The sequence below is a fragment of the Salvia splendens genome, chromosome 7 (genome assembly GCF_004379255.2).
Source record: "Salvia splendens isolate huo1 chromosome 7, SspV2, whole genome shotgun sequence".
Classification (NCBI taxonomy): Eukaryota; Viridiplantae; Streptophyta; class Magnoliopsida; order Lamiales; family Lamiaceae; genus Salvia; species Salvia splendens.
In genome coordinates this window covers 36,050,508-36,078,260 of record NC_056038.1, presented here as the reverse complement: position 1 = coordinate 36,078,260, position 27,753 = coordinate 36,050,508, and the positions used below count along the sequence as shown (strand labels likewise).

General features: G+C 41.1%; 3 protein-coding genes and 1 non-coding gene across 4 annotated transcripts; 1 reads left to right on the top strand and 3 right to left on the bottom strand.

Moving 5' to 3' along the window:
• Nucleotides 1-347: 347 nt before the first annotated feature.
• On the bottom strand, nucleotides 348-2,742 carry LOC121742301 (uncharacterized GPI-anchored protein At4g28100-like). The gene is made up of 2 exons (XM_042135409.1): nucleotides 1,969-2,742; nucleotides 348-915 (listed from the first exon to the last, which is right to left on the bottom strand). Exons 1-2 carry the CDS (start codon nucleotides 2,554-2,556, stop codon nucleotides 589-591), a joined length of 915 nt encoding a protein of 304 aa, XP_041991343.1. The 5' UTR covers nucleotides 2,557-2,742; the 3' UTR covers nucleotides 348-588.
• Nucleotides 2,743-9,117: 6,375 nt separating this feature from the next.
• Nucleotides 9,118-12,209, bottom strand: LOC121810827. Its single transcript, XM_042211550.1, has 2 exons — nucleotides 11,894-12,209; nucleotides 9,118-10,954 (listed from the first exon to the last, which is right to left on the bottom strand). The coding sequence occupies exon 2, from the start codon at nucleotides 10,945-10,947 to the stop codon at nucleotides 9,118-9,120; it is 1,830 nt and encodes a 609-aa protein (XP_042067484.1). The 5' UTR covers nucleotides 10,948-10,954; nucleotides 11,894-12,209.
• Nucleotides 10,229-10,335, top strand: LOC121742811. Its single transcript, XR_006038147.1, has one exon. It is a non-coding gene; the product is annotated as a small nucleolar RNA R71 (small nucleolar RNA).
• A 12,132-nt stretch (nucleotides 12,210-24,341) lies between the features above and the next one.
• LOC121811263 (transcription factor MYB41-like) lies at nucleotides 24,342-25,964 on the bottom strand. Its single transcript, XM_042212089.1, has 3 exons — nucleotides 25,778-25,964; nucleotides 25,557-25,686; nucleotides 24,342-25,043 (listed from the first exon to the last, which is right to left on the bottom strand). The coding sequence occupies exons 1-3, from the start codon at nucleotides 25,908-25,910 to the stop codon at nucleotides 24,347-24,349; spliced, it is 960 nt and encodes a 319-aa protein (XP_042068023.1). The 5' UTR covers nucleotides 25,911-25,964; the 3' UTR covers nucleotides 24,342-24,346.
• Between the last annotated feature and the right edge of the window lie 1,789 nt (nucleotides 25,965-27,753).

Genomic DNA, 27,753 nt, shown 5'->3' with positions numbered 1-27,753 from the left:
GACAGTTGGCGTCTCATCAGAGCAATTGTCGTCACGTCAGGATCAAGTGAACAGAATGTGCTGATAGCATTAATGTATATAATGAATGACTCGAGTGTAATAAAAAGTCGATCGACCACACCACTGACCCATCAGAGTCGAAAATCCATTAAATTCGATTTGGTAAAACCACGAGATCAAAATTTACTTTGTCCTATTTTCAGCCATCCATTACTAAAGACAACTGGCTCACAAACAATCTTTTGACACCCGCAACAACCTTCTTTACTGTATCCAATCTCACCCGTATTTTAGTATGCCTATAACTTAGAATAATATTTTAAGCACAAATGTAATGACATGGGTAATATCGTAATTAGCATGCGACTTTATATGATAAAACCGTGAAGTAAGACCTTCTCGTACTACTACATGTCAATCGAACCAAAATGCCTGAAAATTTACAGTGATACAAAATGACAAAAATGACCCCACTCCCATTTTGTCGACGTGCTACACGTGAACCCCCACTAATTTCAGAGACAGCGTAAGAGATCAGGTGTATACAGGCAATAATTCATGACAAAATACCCAGCCAATGCAAGGGGGCTACAGGAAAAGAAAGGAAAGAATCATCAGGGGTAGAATCGGAAGAAGAAAAAAGGCCGCCGGAGCCGACGAGGAGTTATATTTGTCGAACTGCAGAGAGTCCACGGCGAGGGGCATGTTCTCCTGGTCCGGGGAGCAGGTGGACTCGTGCGGAGGGTGCGCGCTGTACATTATGGCGCGCAATACGGCAGAGACGGTGGGAATGTAAGCCGTCTTGTTGCGGGCCAGCAGCCACGTCAGCCCCATCAGCCGGCAGTCCCGGCTCAGCATTTTGCTCGCACGATCGCCATCACCTCCTCCTTTTGTTCCGTTTTTGCCACCGGTCACCTACGCGGGCATACGAGGGTATTTTAGACCTTTTGTATGAACATCAAAAAAGTAACGTGACAGCTTATTCCATCTAATAAAAATAGACATCAAACTTAAAAGAGTGTTAAATAATTACTAGAAAATAAATTGTGAATGAATAAATTAAATAGAGAATGAATTTCACTTTAAAGATAATCCGTTTTGTGACCGCTCGTAAATGAAACACAACTTAGTTGAGAGTCAGGTCCCGCAGCACAAACACAAAACGGCATAAGCACAATAAAGTAATGTGTCCGCTTATAAATGAAACACAACTTAATTGGTAGAACAATTATCACCCAATCAATAGATTAGGTGTTCGGGTCACTATGACACGGAGGTAAATGTGAAACCATTATACAACTAGTATGAGCAAGTGATTTAGTCTAGTTCCTACATTTAACTTTAAAACTTTCAAAAATTATTATTAAAAAATAAATGAATAAAAAATAAATCTAACTTTGATTTTACAATTTATAAATATGAATAAAACTATATACAGTATAAAAAGAAATACTGCTAATATTGACTATATAGTGTGAATGGTTGATATAACACATTTATAGCATGATAGTTCACTTTACTAAACTATCATTGGAATTTACAAAAGGAAAGTAACAAAGAAAAGCCCAAGAAAAAGGTGAAAGAAGATTAAACTTTTTACATATGAAGGCTCTAATCACGAAGCAATCAAGCCGTTTACTTAAATAAAAACAAATTTTTATCTTCACTTTGACATGCAAAAATGCATAGTTGAAAAATAATATAAATTTCAACTAAGAGAAAAACCAGAGAAATTGGAAATGAAACGCGAGACTAATTGAGACCACAAAATTTTAGGCGAAAGATATTTTCACATCTGCTTGATTTCGAAGAATGAATTGATTTGGAAAATTGAGGAAAAACTACCAACACACACAGAGCATTAATGGCGGAATGAATTTAATGTTTCCGAATGTCAAAATTCATCAATCATTGAGAAATAAATGCGAGCAAAAACCTATAAAATCGAATGAATTGAAGTGAAGTCACCTTCTCCAGCGCGCCGAGGCATTTTGTGCAACCGGAATAGGACGAATTCCTGCAATTCCGCTCCAGATTCCTGACGGCGGCGGTCGGCGTGGCGTTTTTGTAATTACCGGTGACGTTGAAGGCGGCGGGGCAGCTGAGGGACGTGATCTGGTGGAGGCGGATCCCGCAGAAGCACAAAACGGCGTCGCACGAGGCGTTGGCCTGGGGGAGGTGGATGTCGCGGGCGGCGAGGGAGGACTGGAGCGTGTTGACGCATTTTTGCGAGTCGTCGGGCATCATCGGGAGGTCGGAGGAGAACGGCGGCGGCGCGGCGGAGATCTGGAGCGCGGATCGGGCGTGGGCGGCGAAGAGCCAGGCGGCGAGGACGGGGCAGCAGCGGCTGCGGTCGAGGTTGCGGCCGCAGGCGGCGCTGACGCCGCCGAAGAGCTCGGCGGAGAGGTCGAGGCGGCAGGTCTGGGAGTCGGTCTGGACGGGGAAGGCGGGGACGGTGTTGGAGTCGACGGGCTTGGCCGGCTCGGAGAGGAGGCCGGCGAGGGAGCGGTGGAGGAGGAGGAGGAGGAGGAGAGTGAGGAGGTTGATTTTGAGCATTGGGAAGTGTGATTGGGGGATTCAATTAGGTTTTCATTCGGATTGATTTTGGGATTTTTGTGGTGGTGGGGAGAGGGGTTTGTTGTTGATGATTTTGGGGAAATGGAGCTTGAATCGATGGGGATTTTAGCTAGAAATGAGGAGGTTGAAGGAGGCAGAGAGAGAAAGTTGTGAGACGCCTTTTACTTGAAATAGGATAAGAGCATGCCCAACGGTGGACGGACGGCGTTCCTCCGTCTGTGCCACTCTACTGTCACTGCGCTCGCGCCGCTGGCACGGTTCTGCTAGCTGCGAAGAGCACGTCCGTGCCAGCGAGCAGGCGACGTGGCGGCACGCGATTGGTTATTTTTTTTATTAAAAATTGGTTTTTAATTAAAAAAACTGATAAAAAATAATAAAAAATTTCACTTTCCAAAAAAAATATATCCGTTTATTACCGTTTTGTACCACTTTTTATTTATTTATTATTTTCCCCCCAAAAATACACATTTTCATCTATAAATACCCCCACTTTCACACCCAAAAATTCACACCAAACTACACAATTCTCATCTTCATTCTCCCATATCCATTCTCAATCTTTCTTCCACTCCTACACCATAACAATGTCCGGCCACGGCGATAACCCCCCGGGCTCTAGTTGGAACCCCGAATGGTTCGGTTCACCACCGTTTCCTAGTCCGGAAACGGAATACTCGGCCCCTCCTCAAACCCAAAGTTCGGGCGTTCCGGGTGGCTACCGGCCATACCCAATCGACGACCAAGGTGCCCCCGGAAGGCGATATGGATGGACACCGGAGCCTAGGCCAACCGCCCCCTCCCAAACTCCGACTCCTCCTACTCGCGGTGTCCGCACACCGTACACTCCGGCGGAGATGGATAAATTGTTCAAGGCGTACTTGGAAATCTACGAAGATCCGGTGGTTGGCACGAACCAATCCGGCGATCACTTTTGGTGGCGCATCGCTCGCCGGTACAATGAAAACCGGCCGCCGGGAACAGTCGAGCGCAACGAAAGTATGGTGCGCAACGCCATCTTCCGAGCCAACGATGAAATTGACAAGTTCAATGGCTATTTCCTCCAGGAAGAGCGGAATGTGGGGAGCGGCCGGAACGAGGTCGACTTCATCACTGCCGCGATGAGCACCTACCAATCCATGAACTACTAGCCATTAGTTCTAGGCTTCCCTAGACTCTTCTCATCTACCAACATTCCACTTTTGTTCTTCACCTCTTTTTCAACCTTCACACACCCTTTCCAATAAATGCCAATTATTAACTATTTCTCACTTTCAATTTTCTTTTCTTTTCTCTCTCTTTTTTTTTTCTATTTCTTTTCTTTCTTTTTCTCCATGCTTTGCATGGTAACATCACTATTCTTTCTTTCTTTTTCTTTTGTTTTTCTACCTCAATAAGCTTCTATTTCATTTGCTAATTCCCCCTTTCAAACTTTCATTTCCTTTTGATTTTTCAAAAATAGAAGGGGTTCCTCTGTGCCATGAAGAGCCCATTTAGTTGCCCCTCTTCACATAGCTCATTGAAGCACTGCTCAATGCCCAACCGTCGGATTGTGATAGGGCATGGATATCTAGCTACCCGGTAGGGTAGTTGTGAGAGTTCGGCCCATTTCTTCTTCTCTTCGGCATTCAAATTAACTCCAGAGTGGTTGGGCGCCATCGTTCACTACCTAAAAATTGAGAGTATTAGATCAATTCGACAAGAAACCACAAAGATGCATTAATGTAGACACTCTCCCCCAAACATACTCTATACTAAAAGAACTTCTCATTCATACATTTATCGAGACTAGAATCAACCCCCCATTGTGTCACACAATGTCTCTTCCACAACAATAAACCTCAATCATGCTTAACTCAAACATTCCACCAACATGCATCACTTATCTAACATTGCATCTATGTAGACATCAACAAATCAAAGCATGCTAGTTCCCCACACTCAATAACCACAAACCCATGAAGGAAATTGCACAATTCATGCTCAAAGCAACCATTCAAACCAAATTCATCCTCTAACTAGCAATTAGTCAAGAAATCTCCAAACAAACGAAAGACATGCTAGTTTCCAACCCTCGATTCACCAATAATCATCTAAACACCGACATAAGTAAGAGAAGAATGAAAAAAAAATCATACCTTTCGGGCTTAGAGTGATAGAAAACGGATTTCTCTCCTTTTTGCTTGTTCTTGAGTAAATCAACCGATTAATCGGTTCAACCCTTGAATTAGATGGATTGGGAGGATGGTATGTGTGTGAAATCAGTGTAAGTGGAAGATTTGAAGGTGGAGGGGCGAGAGAGAGTAGAGAGGAACGAGAGAGAAATGGGGGTAGGGTTTTGAAAGTGTAAAAACTGACCTGGTTTGCGTCTTTAAATCGCGCGAAGAAATCGCCCGGTCGGGCGATTTGCACTTTGAAAATCGCCCGGTCGGGCGAACTTTCTGGACAATCCCGATTTCATCAAACGCCCGGTCGGGCGATTCGTATTTTGTACATCGCCCGGTCGGGCAATCTTGATTTCTGGAAACGCCCGGTCGGGCGATTTGCACTTTGCAAAACGCCCGGTCGGGCAAACTTTCTGGACAATCTCGATTTCTGTAAACGCCCGGTCGGGCGATTTGCACTTTGCAAAACGCCCGGTCGGGCGAACTTTCTGGATTCCAAGTCCATTTCGCCATTTCGCCATTTCGCCATTTCTCCAGTTTTTTTGTCCGCTTTTCACCCATCAAAGCCTATCTCCTGTTCCACTTAAAACACACAAAACACACCAAAAACAAGAACAAAATAAAAACACACCAAAAACACAAAAGCTATAAATTTTACCTACTAGGGGTTGCCTCCCCCATAGCGCAATTGTTTAACGTCATTTGCCCGACGCTTTGCAAGCTCCACTACTCAATCAAGGCAACCACAAAGACCTCGTCTTGTTGCTCCTTGGTAAAGAACCTCTTGAGATTTTGACCATTTGCCTTGAACGTGCTTCCATCGGGTCCTTTGAGCTCCATTGTGCCATTGCTCATGACCTCCTTGATAGTGAAGGGTCCCGACCACTTAGATTTTAGCTTGCCCGGAAAGAGTCTCAACTTGTGGTTGAAAAGCAACACGGCATCCCCCTTGTGGAATTCACGCCTCTCAATCATCTTGTCGTGATACGTTTTCATTCTCTCCTTGTAGATTGAGGAATTAGCATAAGCTTCATTCCTAAATTCATCAAGTAAATTGAGGTGAAGCTTCCTTTCCTTGCCGGCCTTGGTGAAGTCCATGTTCATTTGCCTCACCGCCCAATATGATGAGTGCTTCAATTCAACCGGGAGATGGCATGATTTCCCAAAGACCAATTGATAAGGTGACATCCCGATTGGCGTCTTGTAAGCCGTCCTATACGCCCATAGAGCATCGTCAAGCTTGAGAGCCCAATCTCTACGGTTAGCATTGACACTCTTTTGCAATATTTGTTTGATCTCTCTATTGGCCAACTCGGTTTGACCATTAGCTTGTGGATGATAAGGAGTTGTCACCCGATGCTTCACTCCATGCCTTGCTAAGACCGCCTCTAGCCACCTATTGCGAAAATGAGACCCTCCATCACTTATGATAGCCCGAGGTGCGCCGAATCGCGTGAATATGTTCTTTTGAACGAATTTAATCACCACCTTTGAATCATTAGTTTGGGTAGGAATGGCTTCCACCCACCTTGATACATAGTCAACGGCTAGTAGAATGTATTGGAACCCACTAGATGGAGGAAAGGGCCCCATGAAGTCAATGCCCCACACATCAAACAACTCGACTTCAACAATTGTCGTCAATGGCATCTCCTTCTTCTTAGAAACACCCCCCATTCTCTGGCACTCGTTGCATCTTCTCACGTAGTCCTGGCAGTCTTTGGTGATGGTTGGCCAAAATAGACCACTTTGGAGCACTTTCATAGCAGTCCGGTTAGCTCCAAAATGCCCCCCACTAGGTGCGGTGTGGCAATGCATAATAACGGACTCCCACTCCTCTTGAGGGACACATCTTCTAATCACCATGTCGGCACATCTTCTAAAAAGACAAGGCTCGTCCCAAAAATAGAACTTCACGTCGTGGAAGAACTTCTTCTTTTGATAGTCCTCAAGTCCTTCGGGAATCACCTTAGCAACAAGATAGTTCACAATATTGGCATACCATGCCACTTGACCCTTGGCCACATAAAACAAATGCTCATCCGGGAATTCTTCATTGATGACCAACTTCAATTTTTCCTCTTCACTAGCATGCTCCAATCTTGAAAGATGATCCGCCACCACATTCTCACACCCTTTTCTATCTCGGATCTCCAAATCAAATTCTTGAAGGAGCAAGATCCACCTTATAAGCCTTGGTTTTGCATCTTGCTTAACAAATAGATGGCGGATGGCGGCATGGTCAGTAAAGACAATAGTTTTGGCCCCAATAAGGTAAGGGCGGAACTTGTCAAAAGAGTAGACCACCGCAAGCATTTCCTTCTCGGTAGTGGTGTAGTTAGCTTGAGCCGAATCCAATGTCCTACTAGCATAATATATCACCCGGAATATCTTGTCTCTCTTTTGTCCCAAAGCCGAGCCTACCGCCACATCACTTGCATCACACATGATCTCGAAAGGTTGAGACCAATCGGGGGAGATCAAGATTGGGGCACTCACCAACGCCGCCTTGAGCTTCTCAAATGCCTGCGCACATTCAAGAGTGAAATCAAATTTTACATCTTTAGCTAGTAAATGGCAAAGGGGTCTAGCAATATGTGAAAAATCTTTGATGAAACGCCTATAGAACCCCGCATGGCCTAGGAAGCTCCTCACGGCCTTCTCACTACAAGGATGTGGCAATTGCTCAATGGCAACTATCTTGGCTCTATCCACTTCAAGTCCTCCGGCTGAAATTTTGTGTCCCAACACGATCCCATCACGGACCATAAAATGACATTTCTCCCAATTGAGTACTAGATTGGTCTCCTCACATCTCTGCAAAACTTTGGTTAGATTATCCAAGCAACTATCAAATGTCATACCAAAAACAGAGAAGTCATCCATGAAAACCTCCATAATATTCTCAACCATATCATGAAAAATGGACATCATACATCTCTGAAAAGTAGCCGGGGCATTACAAAGCCCAAAAGACATTCTCCTAAATGCATAGACACCATAAGGACACACAAAAGCCGTCTTATGTTGATCCTCGGGAGCTATCAAAATTTGGTTATATCCCGAATAACCATCGAGAAAACAATAATACTCATGTCCGGCTAACCTATCCAACATTTGATCAATAAATGGAAGGGGGAAGTGATCTTTCCTAGTGGCCAAATTTAAAGCGCGATAATCAATGCAAACTCTCCACCCGGACACCACTCTAGTAGCTATCAACTCATCATTTTTCCCTTTCACCACAGTGGTGCCCCCCTTTTTAGACACCACTTGAGTAGGACTCACCCACTCACTGTCGGATATAGCATATATCATACCGGCATCTAACCATTTCAACACTTCTTTTCTAACCACATCTTGCATAATAGGGTTTAGTCGCCTTTGGTTTTGTACCTTAGGCTTATACCCCTCGTCTAAATGAATTCTATGCATGCAAACGGTTGGGCTTATTCCCTTAATGTCCGATATGGACCACCCAATGGCTCTCTTATGCTTCCTAAGAACTCTCAACAATTTATCCAACTCGAAACTAGAGAGAGAAGATGATACAATTACCGGAAAAGTGTCATTCCCTCCAAGAAAGGCATATCGCAAGTGTAGTGGAAGTGGCTTCAACTCAAGCTTCTTGTTTTCCCCATCTTTATTGCTATCTTCACTTCCACTCCTAAGAGGTAGAAATTGTGGACGAAGTGATCTAGGGATTTCTTTAGCCGAGTCCAAAGCACCTACAAATTCCAACAACTCGGGGTTAGCATCCAAAACATCAAAAGAATGAGAAGAATACATGGAATGAGAAATGCATCTCTCTAATTGATCATCCAAGTAAGAGGTCGGTGTCACTCCTCCAACACACTCATCCATCACGGTCACAACATTGCAATGTTGTAGGCTTCCTCCCGGTTCCGCATCATGCCTCTTTAAGGCCTCATATATCGAAAATGTCACGCTCTCATCATTGAGACGAAGTGTAAGTTCCCCTTTTGAAACATCGATCATGGCCTTCCCGGTGGCAAGGAACGGTCTTCCCAAAATAAGAGGTACAATTCTATCCTCTTCCATGTCCAACACCACGAAGTCAACGGGGAATATGAACTCATTCACCCTCACCAATATATCTTCTGCTATGCCCGAGGGATATGCCACCGATCTATCCGCCATTTGCAAAGTAATGCTAGTCGATCTCAATTTACCAATATTCAACTTGTTGAAGAAGGACAATGGCATAAGATTAATGCTAGCCCCTAGATCGCACAAGGCATTCCCCACAAAGCAATTTCCAATAGTGCACTCAATAGTGAAGCTTCCCGGATCTTGCATTTTGGCCGGCAACTTCCTTTGAATAATTGCACTGCAACTCTCCGTCAAGTTGACCGTCTCATAGTGCCCCCCATTTCCTTTTTTGTGATACCACATCCTTGAGGAACTTTGCATAACTTGGCATTTGTTGAAGTGCTTCAACAAGAGGGATGTTAATTTGAACTTTCCTAAAGATATCCAAAAATCTTGAAAATTGTTCATCCTTCTTTTTCTTTTGCATCATTTGAGGGAAAGGAAGTTTAACTTCCGTGGGCTTAGGAGGAACTATTGTCTCGGCTTGATCTTTTGGTGGGCTCTTCGTTGATGCCTCCACTTCTATTGTCTCTTCTTCTTCGGGTTGCACAATAGCTTCCTTTTCGGGCATAGGGGGGCTCTTATAGCTTGTTCCACTCCTCAAATTGATAGCCTTGCAATCCTTTGGGTTAGGAATGGTGTTGCTTGGGAATTGCCCCGGTTGATGAAGTTGGCCCACGGCTTGGGCAATTTGACTCATTTGATGCTCCAAAGCCCCCATTCTCGTGGTGACCTCCACTACCGCCGTCTCAACCTTATCAATTCTCTTAGTAGATTGTGTCATGATTCCATCGGTCTTCTCCATTAGAGCTTTTAGAAGCTCATGGGTGACATCATCACTTGAAGGTTTAGAATTGGTGGGCACATTAGCGGCCCCACTTGTCGACCCACTAGGTGTAGGGAAATGAGGTGGTGGAGGTGGTTGGATAGCATTGTTTGGATTGCCATAAGAAAGGTTTGGATGTGCATTGAAGGGTGAGCGATAGCCTTGGTAATTACCACCCCCATTGTTAGGGCGATAGTTGTAGAAGTTCCTTTGATTCCCTCCTTGATGCACATAATTGACATCTTCCACGGTATGTAAAGGCTCTCCCATAGGTGCCACTCCCAAACTAAGGCCATCCACCTTTTGATTCAACAACATCATTTGTTGGTTGAGAAGATTGAATGCATCCGAATATACAACCGAAGCCACCGGCATTGAACTATCTCGGCCCGAGCTCCAACCCTTGCTAGTATAGGCAAGCCTTTGAAGCATCTTCTTGCACTCCTCGACCCCCTTGTCCAAGAATGAACCCCCCGAACCAAAGTCTAATTGACTCTTGATAAACTCCGAGCATCCATTGTAGAAGAGGCTCACTTGATGGCCCGGAGATAACCCATGGTTGGGGCATTTCTTTAGCAAGGCGTTGAATCTCTCCCAAGCCTCGAACATAGACTCTTGGCCCTTCATTTTAAAGTGGGAGATCTCTGCTTGGAGGTTGAGAGTGGAGCTTAGAGGGAAGAATCGATCCAAAAACTTTTGGGCTAAGTCGTCCCAACTTGTAACCGAGCCCGGCTCAAGGTTATCAAACCAATCTCTAGCATATCCCGACAATGAGAATGGAAATAGCCTAAGTTTGATTGTATCGTCGGGAACCCCATTAAGCTTAGTTGTATTGGCAATCTCTAAGAATTTAGATAAGTGCCTATTAGGATCCTCCGTGGGCCTTCCCGAGAAAACACGTTGCTCCACAAATTGAATCAATCCTGTCTTCAACTCAAAATTGTTGGCATTCACCCTTGTATCATAGGGTGGATGTGGGATATTGACGTTCCCAAATGCGTCTCTAACCGGAGCCTCTCGCCTCCTTTCCTCCTCTCTTTCCCTTCTCATCTCCGCCATTTCTTGTTGTAGTTGGAGAATGATTTGGTCTTGATTTAATAGAGGTGGAGGTGGAGGGGGAATTCCCTCATTGTTCCCATGTGGATTTTCCATTGGCTCAACTTGATGTTGAGCTCTTGCTCTTCTCCTTCGTCCTCCTCTTCTTCTATTGGCGGCTTCTATCTCTAAATTAATCGGCTCAAGGGGTAAACGACTTGAGCGCGTGAGCATAAAAAACCTACACAACACAAGAGAGGAAACAAAGTCAAAATAGAGCTAAACTAGAAAACTAAACTAAATAATTAAAGCAAGTAAAATGTCTAAACTAGTATTCTCTATCTTTTCACAATATCAAACACAAAAGCAAATTTAGTCCCCGGCAACGGCGCCAAAAACTTGACTCGTGCTAATTTAGTATTCAAAAGCGTCACCCGCAAGTGTACGAGTTAAGTAGCACGTGGTAAGCTAAATTATCGATCCACGGAGACTAAAAGCCGGTTTGAATACTATGATGTAACTTTGAACACTATCTAGACTAATAAAAGGGGTTTTTGGTTTTCTTAACTAAGATCAAAGAACAAATAAGCTAGTAAGACAATTAACTAAGAAAAACAAACAAACAAAGATAGGTTTTCACACAAATTGGGAAAGTATAGGGAAATGGATCCGTTAGAATGGATCAAGGATTTCATCTATGGGTCATGCTCATCTATTGGGCCTCAAATGCGGTTAGGAAAGTCGGGATAATCGGTTAGACCCCCTCTCGGGTGCATCTAACACGTGGGTCAATCTCTAGTGTAGGAGTCTCGTCCATACAATTCGAGATTGACTCCAAAGCACAACGGACCCAAGCCCTCTCTCTAGCTTATGCATCTCTCGATTACATATAATGCACGGAGTTGTTGATTACACATCTATCCTAATCTTGTATTTCTCAATAACATCAATTAGGTACAAGATTTATCTAATTGGTAGCTAAGCAATTAGATATTAAAAGACCAAGGTTCAACAAAACCAACAAAAGAGATAGATACGCATTCAACCATAGATTCAATCCATACAATCCATTCAAACTTCACCAAATCCCTACTAAAAGCTTAGCTACTCATAGTCAAAGCTAACATAAAAGCAAAAACAAGGAAAACAAAGCTACACATAATAGAAATGATACTAGAACTCCCTATGGTGGAATTGATGGTGGGGGGTCTCCTTCCTCCAATCTCTTGGAAATGGGAAGCTCCTTGACTTCAAATCCTCTCAAAACCTTATTTTCTTGCTAAGATTCGTGGTGTGGGAGTTAGGGTTTGGAAATGAGTGAGAACCCTTTTATATCCGGAGTAAGAAAGAGGCAAAGTTGGCAACAGCGACAAATCGCCCGGTCGGGCGATCTGTAAGTCGGAATATGCCCGGTCGGGCGATCTGGGTAAATCGCGATGAGGCTTCAAACGCCCGGTCGGGCGTTTTGTTGGATGAAAAACGCCCGGTCGGGCGAACTTTCTGTTTTCTTCGCCCGACCGGGCGTTTTTTATATGAAATTCGCCCGGTCGGGCGAACATTCTGTGGTCAGCCCGTTCGCTCCGTTTTGCCCGTTTTAGACCTGTTCTTGCATCAAAACTCCGACAAACTTGTTAACTCTAAAAAATAGCTGAAAAGTGGGTGAAACATATACTTTATACCTCAAAAGATTCAACAACATGTGTTAATCACCCATCTAAACATCCTAAACTATGAGTTTGTCAGCCATTCAAGTACCTCAACGTTTGGCAGGAGACGCGGACGCACCTAAAGTATATGGGAGGCGTAACATCCTCCTCTAGCGGCTCCTCCAAACGGTCAAGGTCGGTATCCCTATCCGACGTCGGCTCCGAAGAAGTGGCTAGCCAACTCGCCGGAGCTAACTTGAGTAGCCCCGACACCGGCCCGAGCGATTCCCAACGCCGACCGCAAGGAAGGAAGAAGGCGGCGGCCAACCGCCGTCGAGCCGCGGCTGCAACTGCCGATGCTCCAGTTCCCGCTCCCGTTCCATATGAGCCACCTCCACCCCCCCACCAACTCGTTGTGGGAGCTTTTGGCCCAACTCAATATGGCCGATAGGTCCACTATGACCCCCTCGCAACTTCGATTGCACGAGGCCATGATATTGGGCCTCCAAAGACAATTGGGGGTAGTGCCGCCGGATGAGTAGTCGTCCACGGGGGTATTTTTAGCTTTTAATTATGTAGTTTTTAATTTTTAGGATTCTAATTATGACTTTTTTATTTTATTTGTAATTTGTAATATTTATTGTGGTTTTTTAATGAATTTTAATATTATGGAAATGTTTTTGTTTAATTGAATTTTAAATTGAATTGTGCTCGTCCTTGCGGAAGAGCATAGCTGTGGGTGTTGTGCTCTTGCCAGAGAGCAAGCAGGAATAGTGGTGCCGGGGCCCACAACCGTGCTCGCTGGCAAGAGCACAGTTGTGGATGCTCTAAGGGATTTTGGAACTGACGAAGAATTGTGGGCTGCATTTTTACTGTGGAAGAAGAAATATGAATAGAGAGAAGCGATTGCTTACTTCACTTACTTGCTTAGCTAAATAGTGAAGGCTAGGCTAGGTAATTAAACTTGGGATCGGACACGATGAAGAAGATTGTCGTCGATTTTAGTAGACGGAAGTAGTGTAGCGTACATCTATCTCGTGTCTGGCGAACTCCGAACCATTTTCTCGTAGCTCATCTTCTTCATGTAAATGATATGGGTTAATAGCGAAATTCCAGACAAAACTATTACAAGGGTTGAAAGATTGAATTTAATGAAGTGTTTTACTCCCTCCTTCCCACTAAAGATGATCCACTTTTCTTTTTGGTTTGTCCAATCCAAGATGACTCATTTCTAAAAATGGAAACACATTTATCTCTACTTTATTCCATCTATCTTATTTTACTCTCTCCATTTAACACACAAAATAAAACTACATAAAACTTTGTGCCGCTCAAGGAAGGGGTCATCTTCCTTGGGACGGAGGGAGTATTTTTTATGGGCAAATAGGGCCGGTTGATCTTCTATTCTATGGAGTATTTAATAAGTATCAAATGTATATTGTTTTCGTTCACTGCTAAGATGACACGAACCTTTAACACGAATTGATAAAAATACAAATTAAATGAAAAATAACAAATAGTTGGAATATTAATGGAAAATGAGACAATCTTTAATAGAGAGATAAACTTAAAATAAGTGGATCAAAATGGAAACTACGATGGGAGTGGATGAATTGAGTAATATTCTCTAATTTTTTTAGAAATAAATTACAGAACTATTATTTGAAATAAGAAAATGTAGCGTTTATATGATGTGATATTATATAGTTTTGACACTTTTAGTTAATCGAGTAAAGTATAAAAAGGGTAAATAGTTTTCCTACATACACACCTGAAGTTTAAATGAGAAGAATTACTGGCTATTTTATTAGGCTCCACACTGTCCCAAAAAAATAAAATATTGGTAACTTTTTACTAACTTTTGAATCAAAAGGGGATGTTAGGTATGTCGATTTATAAAGAACTTTTTAATTGGATATCAAAATGTAGTATAGCAGGTAACATTAGTAGGAAATAACTTGATGTTAATGGTGTAGCATTGTGATGATCTTTCCTAGCATCAATAATTGTCACTTCCATTCAAAATAATTATCATTTTCTGTGGAAATGTAACAATTAAACAACAATTATTGTCAAAAAGAAAACATTCCATTCCAACAACAATTTGTATGTCTTTACGTACAAAATATATTAAATAGAATAATGTGGAGTGAGTTAGTGGATGAGTTTGATTTTTTTTTAAATAATACACCTCAAACTTCTTGGACATATTACATGAAGAAAAAATGTTTGATCAAATAAGTTGATCTTCGTCATCTACAAGAATAGGAGAAAGGGTCGATGAAGCGTATAAATCAGATTCGTCTCACTTTGACCGGACACGAGTTTTAAGAAATGTAATGAAAAGTAAGTTGAAAAAGTTAGTGGAATATTAGTCCTATTTTATATATTAGTTTTATAATAAAATTTGAGTAAGAATAAGTTAATAGAATAAGAGCATCCACAACCGTGCTCTTGCCAGCGGCACGGTTGTGGGCCCGGGCGGTACTATTCATGCCTGCTCTCTGGCAAGAGCACAACACCCACAACTGTGCTCTTCCGCAAGGACGAGCACAATTAATATAAAATTCAATTACACAAAAACATTTCCATAATATTAAAATTCATTTAAAACCCACAATAAATATTACAAATGACAAATAAAATTAAACATTGCATAATTAAAATCCTAAAAATTAAAAATTACATAATTAAAATCCTAAAAATTAAAAATTACATAATTAAAATCCTAAAAATTAAAAATGACACTACTCGTTGCCGAATTTCGCCCACATGTGGTTGATTAGGTCTTCTTGTAGTTGATTGTGGATTCGAGTATCGCACATTGTGTGTCTTGTCTCGATCCTCTGGCCAACCGTCGTATGCTCGCCTCGGCGTAGGGGAGACCTCGCTGTTGAGCTTCCGGCTTCGTCCTCGTCGTAGAAGCTAGCCGCCCTCGGCCCTTCGTCGGCTATAATCATGTTGTGTAATATAATACACGTGAACATGATGTCGGCGATATTATTCACGTACCACAGCCGAGCCGGGGCCTTCACAATGTTGAATCGAGCTTGAAGGACCCCGAAGGCTCTTTCGACATCTTTCCACGCTGACTCTTGACGCTGCGCAAAAAGAACCCATCTCGGGTCGTGCGGGTTGTGGAGCGTCTTCACGAACGTCGACCACCTTGGGTAGATACCATCGGCGAGATAGTAACCCATGCGGTATATATTTCCGTTGATGGTGAAGTCGATCGCCGGTGCTACACCATTCATCACATCATTGAAGAGTGGTGACGAATATAGCACATTCAAGTCGTTGTTGGATCCAGCAACGCCGAAATATGCATGCCAAATCCATAGGCGGTAGTCGGCGACCGCCTCAAGGATAAGCGTTGGGCCGCCGCCTTTGTGACCGCTCAAGTGTTGCCCCCTCCAAGCAGTCGGACAATTCTTCCACCTCCAATGCATGCAGTCAATGCTGCCAAGCATTCCGGGAAAGCCATGGACTGATTCGTGAAGACGAAGCAACCGTTGGCAATCATCAGTGGTGGGTGCTCGAAGGAATTCATCCCCAAAAGCAGAACGAACGCCCTCGCAAAAATTCTTTAAACATAGGATTCCAGTGGACTCACCGATATGCAAATACTCGTCGAACATGTCGGCCGTTTGCCCAGTAGCGAGTTGTCGGATGGCACACGTACACTTCTGCAACGCCGTGATACTTTGCCGGCCGGCTGCATCTACACCTGTTTGAAAGTATTCAACACGTGCGGACAATGTGTTGACAATTCGCATGAACAAGCGCTTTGACATGCGAAAACGGCGCCTGAAGTAATCTGCCGGAAACCGCGGCTGGTCGGCAAAGTAGTCGGCAACGAGCCTTTCGTGGGCTCCCTCCCGGTCACGATGGATGTACCGTTGATTTGATCTGGTTCGTTGAGGAGGAGGAGGAGCAGGGGTATTCGCCGCGACATATGCTTCGTAAGCGGCACGATGTTGTTCGTAGTATTCTTGTTCTTCGCGTTCCGCTTCCGCCATAATATGGGTGAAATCCATTTGAGAATTTGAGTGGGGGATGAATGTGTTGATAGTTTGTATGAGAATTATGAATGAGAGATGAATGAGAGATGATTTGATGTGATAAATGGATGATGAATGTGTGTATTTATAGATGATTTTGGGGAAAAAAAAAATAAAAAAAAATCAAAAAAATTCAGAAAAAACGGGAAAAAACGGCCATATTTTTGGGATTTGGAAAATATATTTTTTTTATTTTTTAGCATTATTTATAATTAAATACCGATTTTTAAAAAAAAATAAAAAAAAGTTTAAACACAACGGCTATGCCGTTGACGAATGGGAGCGCGCCACGTGTGCGTCCGCTGGCACGGACGTGCTCGATACATCGAGCAGCGCCGTGCCAGCGGCGCGGCTGCAGCGGCGGCGGTCCTGCGCCTTGCCAACGGCGCGGACGGCGGTGGCGTCTTTCGCCACCGCTGCGGATGCTCTAAGGGGTCTACTATAAAAAAATGATAAAAGTGAAATGAGATAAATGATATGGGATGGACTGAAATAGAAAAATGAGATAAATGTAGGAACGAGAGAGTACTTATTAATTTTATTTTGAAAATAGAAAAAAAGATCGTGGGGTAGGTAGAGAGAGAGAATCAAGGAAAAAGATGGTGTAAGAAAGTGAAGGGTGTCTGAGAATTTGGCAGTTTTATACTGTCTTTTTCTTATCAATTTTCTATCTGGCTCGTGACAAATTGAACAAAAATAGTGGAATTTCTAAAATTAAGAGCATCCACAACGGTGGTGGAAGAGCCGGCGTCCGTTCGCGCCGCTGGCACGGTGGTGTCTCGGCGCCGCTGGCACGGCGCTGCTCGATGCAGAGAGTAGTGCCGCGCCAGCGAGCAGGACACGTGGCGTTGGGCGATTGGGCAACGGCATAGCCGTTGCCTTTAAATGTTTTTTTTTATTTAAAATCGGTTTTTAATTAAAAAAATTGATAAAAATTAAAAAAAAAATTCACTTCCCAAAAAAAATATATCCGTTTATTACCGTTTTTACACCTTTTAATTTTTTTTTATTTTTTTCCCCCAAAAATACACACTTTCATCTATAAATACCCTCACTTTCACACCCAAAAATTCACATCAAACTACACAATTCTCATCTTCATTCTCCAATATCCATTCTCATCTTCATTCTGCCATATCCATTTTCATCTTCATTTTCTCATACCCTACAACATAACAATGTCCGGCCAAGGCGATGACACCCTCCCTCTCACGGTTGGAACCCCGAATGGTTTGGTGGACAACCGTTTCCTAGTCCGGAAACGGAATATTCGGCCCCTCCTCAAACCCAAGATTCGGCCGTTCCGGGTGGCTACCGGCCATACCCTATCGACGACCAAGGTGCCTCCCAAGGGCGATACGGGTGGACACCGGAGCCTAGGCCAACCGCCCCTCCCAAACTCTGCCGGCTCCTACTCGTAGCGGTGTCCGGACACCGTACACTCCGGCGCAGATGGATAAATTGTTCAAGGCGTACTTCGAAATCTCCGAAGATGCGGCGGTTGGCACGAACCAATCCGGCGATCACTTTTGGTGGCGCGTCTCTCGGGGGTACAATGCAAACCTGCCGCCGGGAACGATCTAGCGCAACGAGAGTATGGTGCGCAACTGCATCGGCCGAGCCAACGAAGAAATTGGCAAGTTCAATGGCTATTTCCTCCAGGAGACGCGGAATGCCGGGAGCGGCCGGAGCGAGGTCGACATCATCACTGCCGCGCTGAGCACCTACCAATCCATGAACGGCAAGTCGTTCAAGTACCTCAACGTTTGGCAGGAAACGCGGTTCCACCCGAAGTATATGGGAGGCGTAACATCCTCCTCTAGCGGCTCCTCCAAACGGTCAAGGTCGGTATCCCTATCCGACGCCGGCTCCGAAGAAGTGGCTAGCCAACTCGCCGGAGCTAAATTGGGTAGCCCCGACGCCGACCGCAAGGAAGGAAGAAGGCGGCGGCCGACCGCCGTCGCGCCGCGACTCCATCTGCCCCCGCTCCCGACTCCAACTGATAATTATACAATTGAAATAAAAGTCACAAAAATTAAAATAGAACGGCTCTGAATCGTGAGCCATCTCGAAAAAAACACTCTTAGTCATTGTTTGCATTATCGTCGTTGGAGAAATTTCCGGCAATGCCGTATGAAACCATTTAAACACGAGAATGTGATTGAGATATAGAAAAGTTAGAAATAAATTACAAAAATATAAATTGAGGAGTGTAAAATATGATATACTATATAGATAGGTGTGAGATTAAAAAAGAAAAGAAAAATAGAAAGATTCTTTGAGGGAAATAGTGATATAATAGGTTGATAAAAATAATTCAAGCTAATCGATTATTTAATCTAATGGATTTTGTTATATTGATTATTAAATAAAATTAATCTACATTTAACACATTTATAAAATAAAATTTTGCATCTCTCTAAATATATTAATTTACAAAATAAATAAATAAATCCAATTCGTGTATTTGTATATAGTTAATTAATCCCAAATTAATTAACGAAACATATGTTACATAGGCATGATGTATGCGAATTCAAACCTATCTTAAGGGGAGGAAGATATGAAGATCAACGGCGACAAAGAGGTCGACAACAAGTCTAGAGATGATAAAGTTGACCTCGGCTCGACGGCGAATCGCCCTCACAAGAGGAAGCGTTGCCATCGACACACCATGCATCAGATTCAAGCAATGGAAGTGTAATATTTTTACTATTATTAATATTTTGGTTATGCATTTTCTTGTGTGTTTTTATTTTGTATATTATTTTTAATTCGGCGATGATATGAATTCGAATGTGTATATTTTTTGTTGTAGTTTTTTCAAAGAATTGAACTTAGCCAAGCATTAGGATTGGAGCCTGATACGGAGAAACTCGTATCAATGATAATTGGCGAGAATTCGCCGGATATTGAGAGCATCCACAACCGTGCTCTTGCCAGCTGCACGGTTGTGAGCCCGGCCCCACTTTTTCTGCCTGCTCTCTGGCAAGAGCACAACACCCACAGTTGTGCTCTTCCGCAAGGACGAGCACAATTAATTTAAAATTCAATTAAACAAAAACATTTCCATAATACTAAAATTCATTAAAAAACCAAAATAAATATTATAAATTACAAATAAAATAAAAAAGACATAATTAAAATTCTAAAAATTAAAAATTACATAATTAAAAAAAGCCTAGGCTCCGGTGTCCACTCGTATCGCCCTTGGGAGGCACCTTGGTCGTCGATAGGGTATGGCCGGTAGCCACCCGGAACGGCCGAATCTTGGGTTTGAGGAGGGGCCGAATATTCCGTTTCCGGACTAGGAAACGGTTGTCCACCAAACCATTCGGGGTTCCAACCGTGAGAGGGAGGGTGGTTATCGCCTTGGCCGGACATTGTTATGTTGTAGGGTATGAGAGAATGAAGATGAAAATGGATATGGGAGAATGAAGATGAGAATTGATATTGGAGAATGAAGATGAGAATTGTGTAGTTTGATGTGAATTTTTGGGTGTGAAAGTGAGGTATTTATAGATGAAAGTGTGTATTTTTGGGGGAAAAAAATTAAAAAGGTGTAAAAAACGGTATTAAAAGGATATATTTTTTTTGGGAAGTGAATTTTTTTTTAATTTTTATCGATTTTTTAATTAAAAACCGATTAAAAAAACATTTAAAGGCAACGGCTATGCCGTTGCCCAATCGCCCAACGCCACGTGTCCTGCTCGCTGGCGCGAGCGCAGCGGCGGCGAGACACCACCGTGCCAGCGGCGCGGACGGACGCCAGCTCTTCCGCCACCGTTGTGGATGCTCTGAAGGTCCGTTCGCGGGATTCTCCCGTCGAGCAACCGATGAACAAAGACGGAAAAGTAAATTGCAGAAAAATAAAAGACGGAACGATAAAGATAATTATATTTCTTTCATGATTCCTTCAAAAGATAACAAAGACTCATATTTATAATACTCATATGAATAACCTAACTTGGTGAACAAGATAATAAAGATACAGAAAAGATATGGTAATATATTAATAGAGATATGTGAGATATTTCGGGAGATATAATCGTATCAACTCCCCTACGGTTGAAATCCACCTTGTCCTCAAGGTGGGAACCAATAAGCTACGAAGAGCATCGCGTATCCCCTCCTGGATCAAATGCAAAAAATTGCTCTGTCCAATTATAATATCCACTTGTCATCGTTTTCAAGTATATAATAAAATAATCAACATCAAATATATCTTCGAATTTCGTTTGATCATTCCATATCTGATCTTGCTTAAGCACCTTAGCATGAATGCATATATTATGACGGATCTGCGGCAGTCCGTTGGGCGGGTCTACGTGCGCGCCCCAGTTGTAAGGTCGGTATTGCTGCTGCCAATCCGGGGGGTCAGGTTCGGGCCTCAGTGACAAACACCTTTCGTGTTCATCAAGTCTTGCCTCGAAACGCACCACCCTGGTGAGTAGGTGTTCCAGCATCGCTGCAGTTTGGTTTAGCTGTTGGCTTCCTGGCAGTGGCAGTACCGCTGGGACCATGGACGCCGTTGGAGGGCTTGCGGAGTTCCAGGGAAGCACTTGCATAGCAGATCTCGGGAGTACCTTGTTTTCCCTCAACATCTCACGTTCCTTGTCTTGAGATCCTTCACTCTGTTCAATTTCATCGCTCACATCTACCCCGACAGGAGTGTTGATGGCAACATCGGTGATGATGTTGGGAACATCGTGAAGGTCTTTGGGAACATCCATCGTGAAAGTGTGATCAATGTTCTCCTCAATTATATTTTCATCATCAGTGTTCTCCTCAAACCAAGCGGTCAAACGGGTGAGCAGAGCGGCTTGGTCCAATCTATACACAACTTCTCGTTGTAATCGTTTACGGCGGCTAGTTGGGCAGGGGAGAACGATCGAGCCATGAGGTCAGGATTATTGGGGTCAGAACCCTGGTATGTCGCTTCACCATAGGCAAGATACGGGTGGTGAGGCGGCGACTGATCATAGGTCGAAGAACTCTGCTGCGTGCGCACCCATGGCGGGTCCCAGCAAGTGGGCTGTCGGGCCTGGTAGGGATGATATTGTGGATAGGATTGTTGGAGATCTAACGATCCAATCGGATGGTGTGGTGGCTGATATATGGGTTGCAATGGGTGGTGGTGTGGTGGCTGATATATGGGCTGCGATGGGTGGTGGGCGAATTGTGGCTGACGGTAGTCGAATTGGTGATGGTTATAGGCAGCATAGGTGGATGACATGATGGAGGTAATTCGGAGGATGAGAACCGAATGAAAGAACCAAATGATACAGAGAAACCCGTATCAATGATAATTGGCGAGAATTCGCCGGATATTGAAGGTCCGTTCGCGGGATCCTCCCGTCGAGCAACCGATGAACAAAGACGGAAAAGTTAATTACAGAAAAATAAAAGACGGAACAATAAAGATAATTATATTTCTTTCATGATTCCTTCAAAAGATAACAAAGATTCATATTTATAATACTCCTATGAATAACCTAACTTGGTGAACAAGATAATAAAGATACGGAAAAAATATGGTAATATATTAATAGAGATATGAGAGATATTTCGGGAGATATAATCGTATCAGAGCCTTTGCAGATAAAAGTTTGGTTTCAAAATAAGCGTACTCAAGTGAAGGTAAAGCAATGTTGTTACACCTATGAAAAGTCATTAATTTGTATTGAGTTTATGATCTGAACATATATGGGTAGAATTTATAACGGATCTCGAAAGTTAAGTGATTATTGTTGGAACCTTATCGTTTTTTAGATTTATTAGGATCCTTATTGAGAAGCGACTTACATATTGAATGTGTCAATTATCATTTACTAGTTAATAACCTCATAGATATTGGTGTTCCAAAAACAGTGTCTTCACTTAAAATACTTTTGTAGGAAGAAATAAAGTAGTATTCCATTTCAAATCACCTGTTTTGGTCATTCACATGAAATCATTTTTTTATATATATACAATAGTTTCTTCGGTCAATACATGGCATGTATTTTTACGATTTGCAATGCATTATGCATATTTTGATATTTTTAACCCATTATCTTAAAATGTGATTTGTGTTGCAATGACAATTCTAATGCGTATAAAAAGTGGATTAAGTTCCTATTAGTAGCAATATTTTTCTTCCTTATGAATTGAACTTTGATAGATAGCCAATCCTACAAATGGATATGTAACGTCATGACTCATGACCTTATCTCTATAAGTCGGCATTTATTCAACATATTAATAATATAGGACAAAAACTAAAAAAGGCACAATATGTGTATCAATTATCATCACATGACATCCTTTTAGACTTATATCAATATTGTGACAAATAATTTGTGTTCCACAAATTGCTCAAAATAGGAAAAAAAATATTAATTGGCATAAATCTCGGTCAAATATATCGTCTCCAAAACACATGTTCACAATCATTAAATTTTGTACACTTTATTTCGAGCAATAATATATTGAATTTTGCATATTTATAATTAACTCTTGTCATTGGTATGTATGTAATACTTAATTTTCAGAAAATAAATTAGTCTAGTAACAAAATACTTCCTCCGTCGCAATAAATATGAAATACTATTTAATTTTCGGCATGAGATTTTATACGATATTATTTTGTGAGTTAAAGAAAGATCAGTAAAGTAAAGAGAGAAAAAAAGTAAAAATAATATTGTTTTCATCGACGAAACATTTCATTTTTAATTAAAAACAATCTTAAAAGAAAAATATTTTATTTTTTATTACTTAGTGCATAGCACTTAGAAATCTAAGAGAATTTCAAATTGATTACATATGTTCCTTTCATATTGCTGTGCAAATGTAGCTCGTACGTAATATAAGGACAAAACTTAACTTTTCGAATGGACTAAACGTAAAACGCACGAGTTTTTCATTCCCAAAATTCAAAAGGTGTTTGAAAATGCAGTTTCGGCTAAAAAATCAAATAAAACAAAATTGCAATATATTGGCAATTAGAACGATATTTTCTAGTTCAAATATTTTTGGAATGATTTTTGTTGAAAAAGTTACTCCTCATTTTGGTGTCCATTCTTTTAAAGTAACAATTTTTTTAATAAAAAATACTCTCTCCGTTCCTTGTTAATAGATGCATTTCTTTTCGTCACGGAGTTTAAGAATAGTGTGTTAAATGTATGGTAAAAAAAGTAAGAGAGAGTAAAGTAAAAGAGATAAAGAGAATAAAGTAAAATGGAGAATTACTTTTTGCCAAAAAAGAGAAATGACTCAATTAACTTGGAACTTCTCAAAATAGAAAAATGACTTTATTAACATGGAATTGAGAGAGTATTAGATATGTTGTCTTATATATAGTGATAAAATTTTTATTTATCAAAATAAATAAATAGTCTTAAAAAGTGAAATTATTATGTAAGACAATGTGACAAAAAAAATTGTGGGAGGGATGAGCTTATTCTCAAAAATAACAAATAAGCTTCTTTTTTTCAAAGTCGGCTCCATTTATTAGAAATGGAAAAAAAATGGACAACATTTCACTGACAGATTGAAATAGCAAAAGTGGACAACATCTCACGGAAGGATCGAAATGGCAAAAGTGGACAATATTTTACTGACGGAGTGAGTACTGTTTAATACCATGCACATCCCAAATAATCAATATGCCAGCTCCAATGGAATAATCCAAACCTTATTTTGAATGACTTGTGTTCCTATTATTGCTTTAATTTCTCCATACGTGTGTATTCATATTATTAAAGTGAAACTAACCATAATAAAATCTAATGTATAAACAAGAAAAAAATGTAACAAAGCATACCTACATAAGATCACAAAAGAATCCCACTAATGTATGAAATCTAAACATTGTATAATCAAAACCAATCTAACATGATAACACAAAAAAAAAAGAAAAAAAAAAGGAAAAAAACAGTCCTAAGTTTACATGAAATCATCAAAATTCAAACTCTCCGGAATATCAAACTTGAACAGATTACTGCAGAAACTCTCCCTCTCATCTTCCCCACCGCCATTGTTAATCGTAGAAGAGCTAGACAGAGACACCGAATCCAAATTAAAATTATTGTTATTGCTATTGCTATTGCTGCTGTTGGTGTTGGTGTTGGTGTTGGTGTTGATGTTCATCGATTGAAAACTCGAATTTTCGGAAAAATCTGCTCTAACTTGATCCGGAACACTGTAGCCGAAGCCAGGCATCAAATTATCTTGAATCATTGGTTGATACTGAAACGAATTATCATCGATGTTTGGTGGAATTTGTTGATCGAAAGTATTTTCAAACTGATTAGCTTGGAGAGGTTGGGCTGCCTGCGTTTGATTCAGAAGGTGTGAATTCAGAATTTGAGCATCATCGCTGCTGGCGGCGGCGGCGGTCGATGCTAGGGTCATGGCGAGCCTCAGCGCCTCTGGATTGAGCAGCGTCTGGAGGCGGAGGAGGCTCGGTAGGTTGAGCTGCGGCGAGGTGAGGAGGGAGGAGAGGTCGAGTAAGTCGAGGCGCGGTGCGTGGGTCACCGGGTCGATCCCCATCTTGAGTAGGCGCTTGCGGATGTGGGTGTTCCAGTAGTTCTTGATCTCGTTGTCTGTTCTCCCGGGCAGACGTGCAGCTATGGCCGACCATCTGAACATATGGGTTAAAATTAATATTGAGATGAGCTAAAGTCGAAAATTTTACTAATATATGTTCAATAATTAATACTCTATCGTATTCTATCTCTCCACAAAAAATAATCCTATTTGTGAGTGACATGAGTTTTAATAAAAAATTAGTAAAATAAGAGAGATGAAAAGAAAAAGTGGATAATTAAGCAAAATAGGAAAAAAGTAGGTAAAGTATGAGAGAAATGAGAAAAAGTGAGAAAATTATGAGAGGGAAACTTTCTATTTTAATAATGGGATATTTTTTGTGGACATCCTAAAATGGTAAAACGTGACTATTTTTCGTGGAGGGAGGAAGTAGTGTTTTGTTAGATAGAAAAGCTTCACTTTTAGAATAGAACATTTACAATGGGAAAGACATAGGGAGTACTACAAGTTTTCCGTTTGAAAAATCGTAAAATTTGGACAAATTCTGGTGCATTGAAAAAAATGAAATATAACAAAATGAAAAGTGATAAAATGGTGAGAATCTTACTTGTTGCCAAGAACACTATGGAGTTGGATAATGGTTTCTTCTTCCTCAAATGAGACTCTTCCCCTCTTTATATCTGGCCTCAAGTAATTAGTCCATCGCAATCGACAACTCTTCCCACATCTTTGAAGACCTATAACATATATATATATATATATATAGCTTATTAGTCCATTCATATAAAAATATAAAGAAAAGAAATGAAATTCTAAATATGTATATACCAGCATTTTTTGGAAGATTTCTCCAATTTCCGGCGCCGTGGGCGTGGATGTATCGACTGAGCTTCTCGTCTTCTTCGGGCGTCCAGGGTCCCTTTTTGAGGCCATTTTTGTGGCAGCAAGGTGTTCTTCCCATTGTCGATGAGTGAGAGTTGAGACAATATGCTGAGTTGTAGAGAGAAGAAGATGATGTTTTGTGGTGTTGTTGAAATAAAATGAGGGGAAACAGCTGCTATTTATAGAGAAAAAAAGGAACAGTGTGCGAAAGAGATTGAAGTCAATGTGATTGGCGCCGTCCCCCCGGTCTAGGCGTGTCTCTCTCTCTCTCGTGTGCTGTCCGTAGATGATGAAACACTTTTTTTTACCGGCGGGAGTTTTAAAAATATAATAAAAAGTGAGTTGAAAAAGATACTGACATGTATGTGGGTCCATGGAGAGGATCTATATGTTGTCATATAGTAAAAGTGACAATTTTTTAGGGATGAACAAAAATGGAAATAAGTGACAATTTTTTAGGGATGAACAAAAATGGAAATAAGTGACAAATTTTCAGGGACGAAGGGAGTACTAGATTTCATAGCGACAACCCATTCAGGTATTCAGTGATGGATGGAGGTAGGGTCGGGTGGTGTTGCTCGATCCTACTATAGACCTATGCAAACCGTCGTTATACTCTATTAATCGGCCCGATAATCCATATTAGTTGCACCTTTGATCCCACAACAATTAACCGCTCCAATCCTTCCCATTTCTATTACACTATTATTTATTTTTGGATTGGGGGATCATGTTTTCATAAAAATTCGAGGTTATTAATTTAATTTGTTGATTTAAATATATGTGTTTTGTTTTAGGGACAAAAGTGGTGCAATTACTTTACGTATGTACAAAATTCACAAATTTCTAATCGATTCCCACGTAGTTTTAGAGTTTGAATCGGGATAAATATTTTTCATCTTCGTATTCTATTCAAATTTATGGTCTTCTTGCTAATTAATACTATGCGAAGTCTATGAGATTTTGATTGACAATTTAATTTGATATTTTCATAGTGTGTTTGTATGATGGAAAAGTCTATGGACGAAATTGGACGGATGTCCATTTTAGCATTTAATTTTTTCTTTTTGAGTTTGACATATTTTCCATCTGATTAATTAATGACCAAGCTTAATTAATTGATGAAAACCACACTAGAAATTAATTTATCTTTCTTTTTCGTTTTCCTTTTCATCTAATAATATGGAGTAGTATTATCGACTTGGATAGTGCACATATGACACGCAATTAAATAACTAAACAAAATATGATAACTTATTCCCTACATATAAATAGATAATGTAACAAACCCATAATTTTATGTCACTAAAGGTACACAAAAATGTAGTAATATTGTATTTTAATTTCATACTTAAAAAATAAATAGCATGACTGGATTTCTTGATGATTATCCAAATTAAAGATGAAAAATTAGGAAGTAGAGGTAAATATAAGTTGGGACAGGTGGCGACCAAAAAGTGCATTTGACCTAAGCCATGAAGTCTTGAAAACAAGGGTGATTGGTTGGTATGGTTGTTACATCCCCTACCCAATTATAAGCATATATGTCTCATTTTTCATCAATTGCTTCCAAGCATGAAAATACTCTTCTTTACCTTTTTCTGGAATTATTTTGAGAATCTTGTACTCCTTTTAAAGTAGACTAATCATGCACTTTTAATTGAAAATGGTTAGATTTAATCCAACAAATAATAAAGATGTACACCGCCAAATTTTCTTTGTGAGTTATGTCTTAAAACAATTTTTTTATGATGAAGAAATGCCCAGAGCCTTTGTCCTAGCGGCAAGGAGCTTAGACATTATTGCATGAGGTGCCGAGTTCGAGCCCTCTTGACATCAGTCTTGACATCAGTTGCAATTTCCTCCCTTATATATGAGTTAATTTAAAAAAAAACAATAATAAAAATTACTCCAATTTAGAA

What these genes read in the sequence shown, in the direction of transcription:
- LOC121742301 (XM_042135409.1), bottom strand. Translation starts at nt 2,556, where the DNA reads ATGCTCAAAATCAACCTCCTCACTCTCCTCCTCCTCCTCCTCCTCCAC. An exon ending in GCCTCGGCGCGCTGGAGAAG is followed by an intron (nt 916 to 1,968) that starts GTGACTTCACTT and finishes ATGCCCGCGTAG; the next exon opens with GTGACCGGTGGCAAAAACGG.
- LOC121810827 (XM_042211550.1), bottom strand. Translation starts at nt 10,947, where the DNA reads ATGCTCACGCGCTCAAGTCGTTTACCCCTTGAGCCGATTAATTTAGAG.
- LOC121811263 (XM_042212089.1), bottom strand. Translation starts at nt 25,910, where the DNA reads ATGGGAAGAACACCTTGCTGCCACAAAAATGGCCTCAAAAAGGGACCC. An exon ending in AAATCTTCCAAAAAATGCTG is followed by an intron (nt 25,687 to 25,777) that starts GTATATACATAT and finishes TATATGTTATAG; the next exon opens with GTCTTCAAAGATGTGGGAAG. An exon ending in CATAGTGTTCTTGGCAACAA is followed by an intron (nt 25,044 to 25,556) that starts GTAAGATTCTCA and finishes CCATATGTTCAG; the next exon opens with ATGGTCGGCCATAGCTGCAC.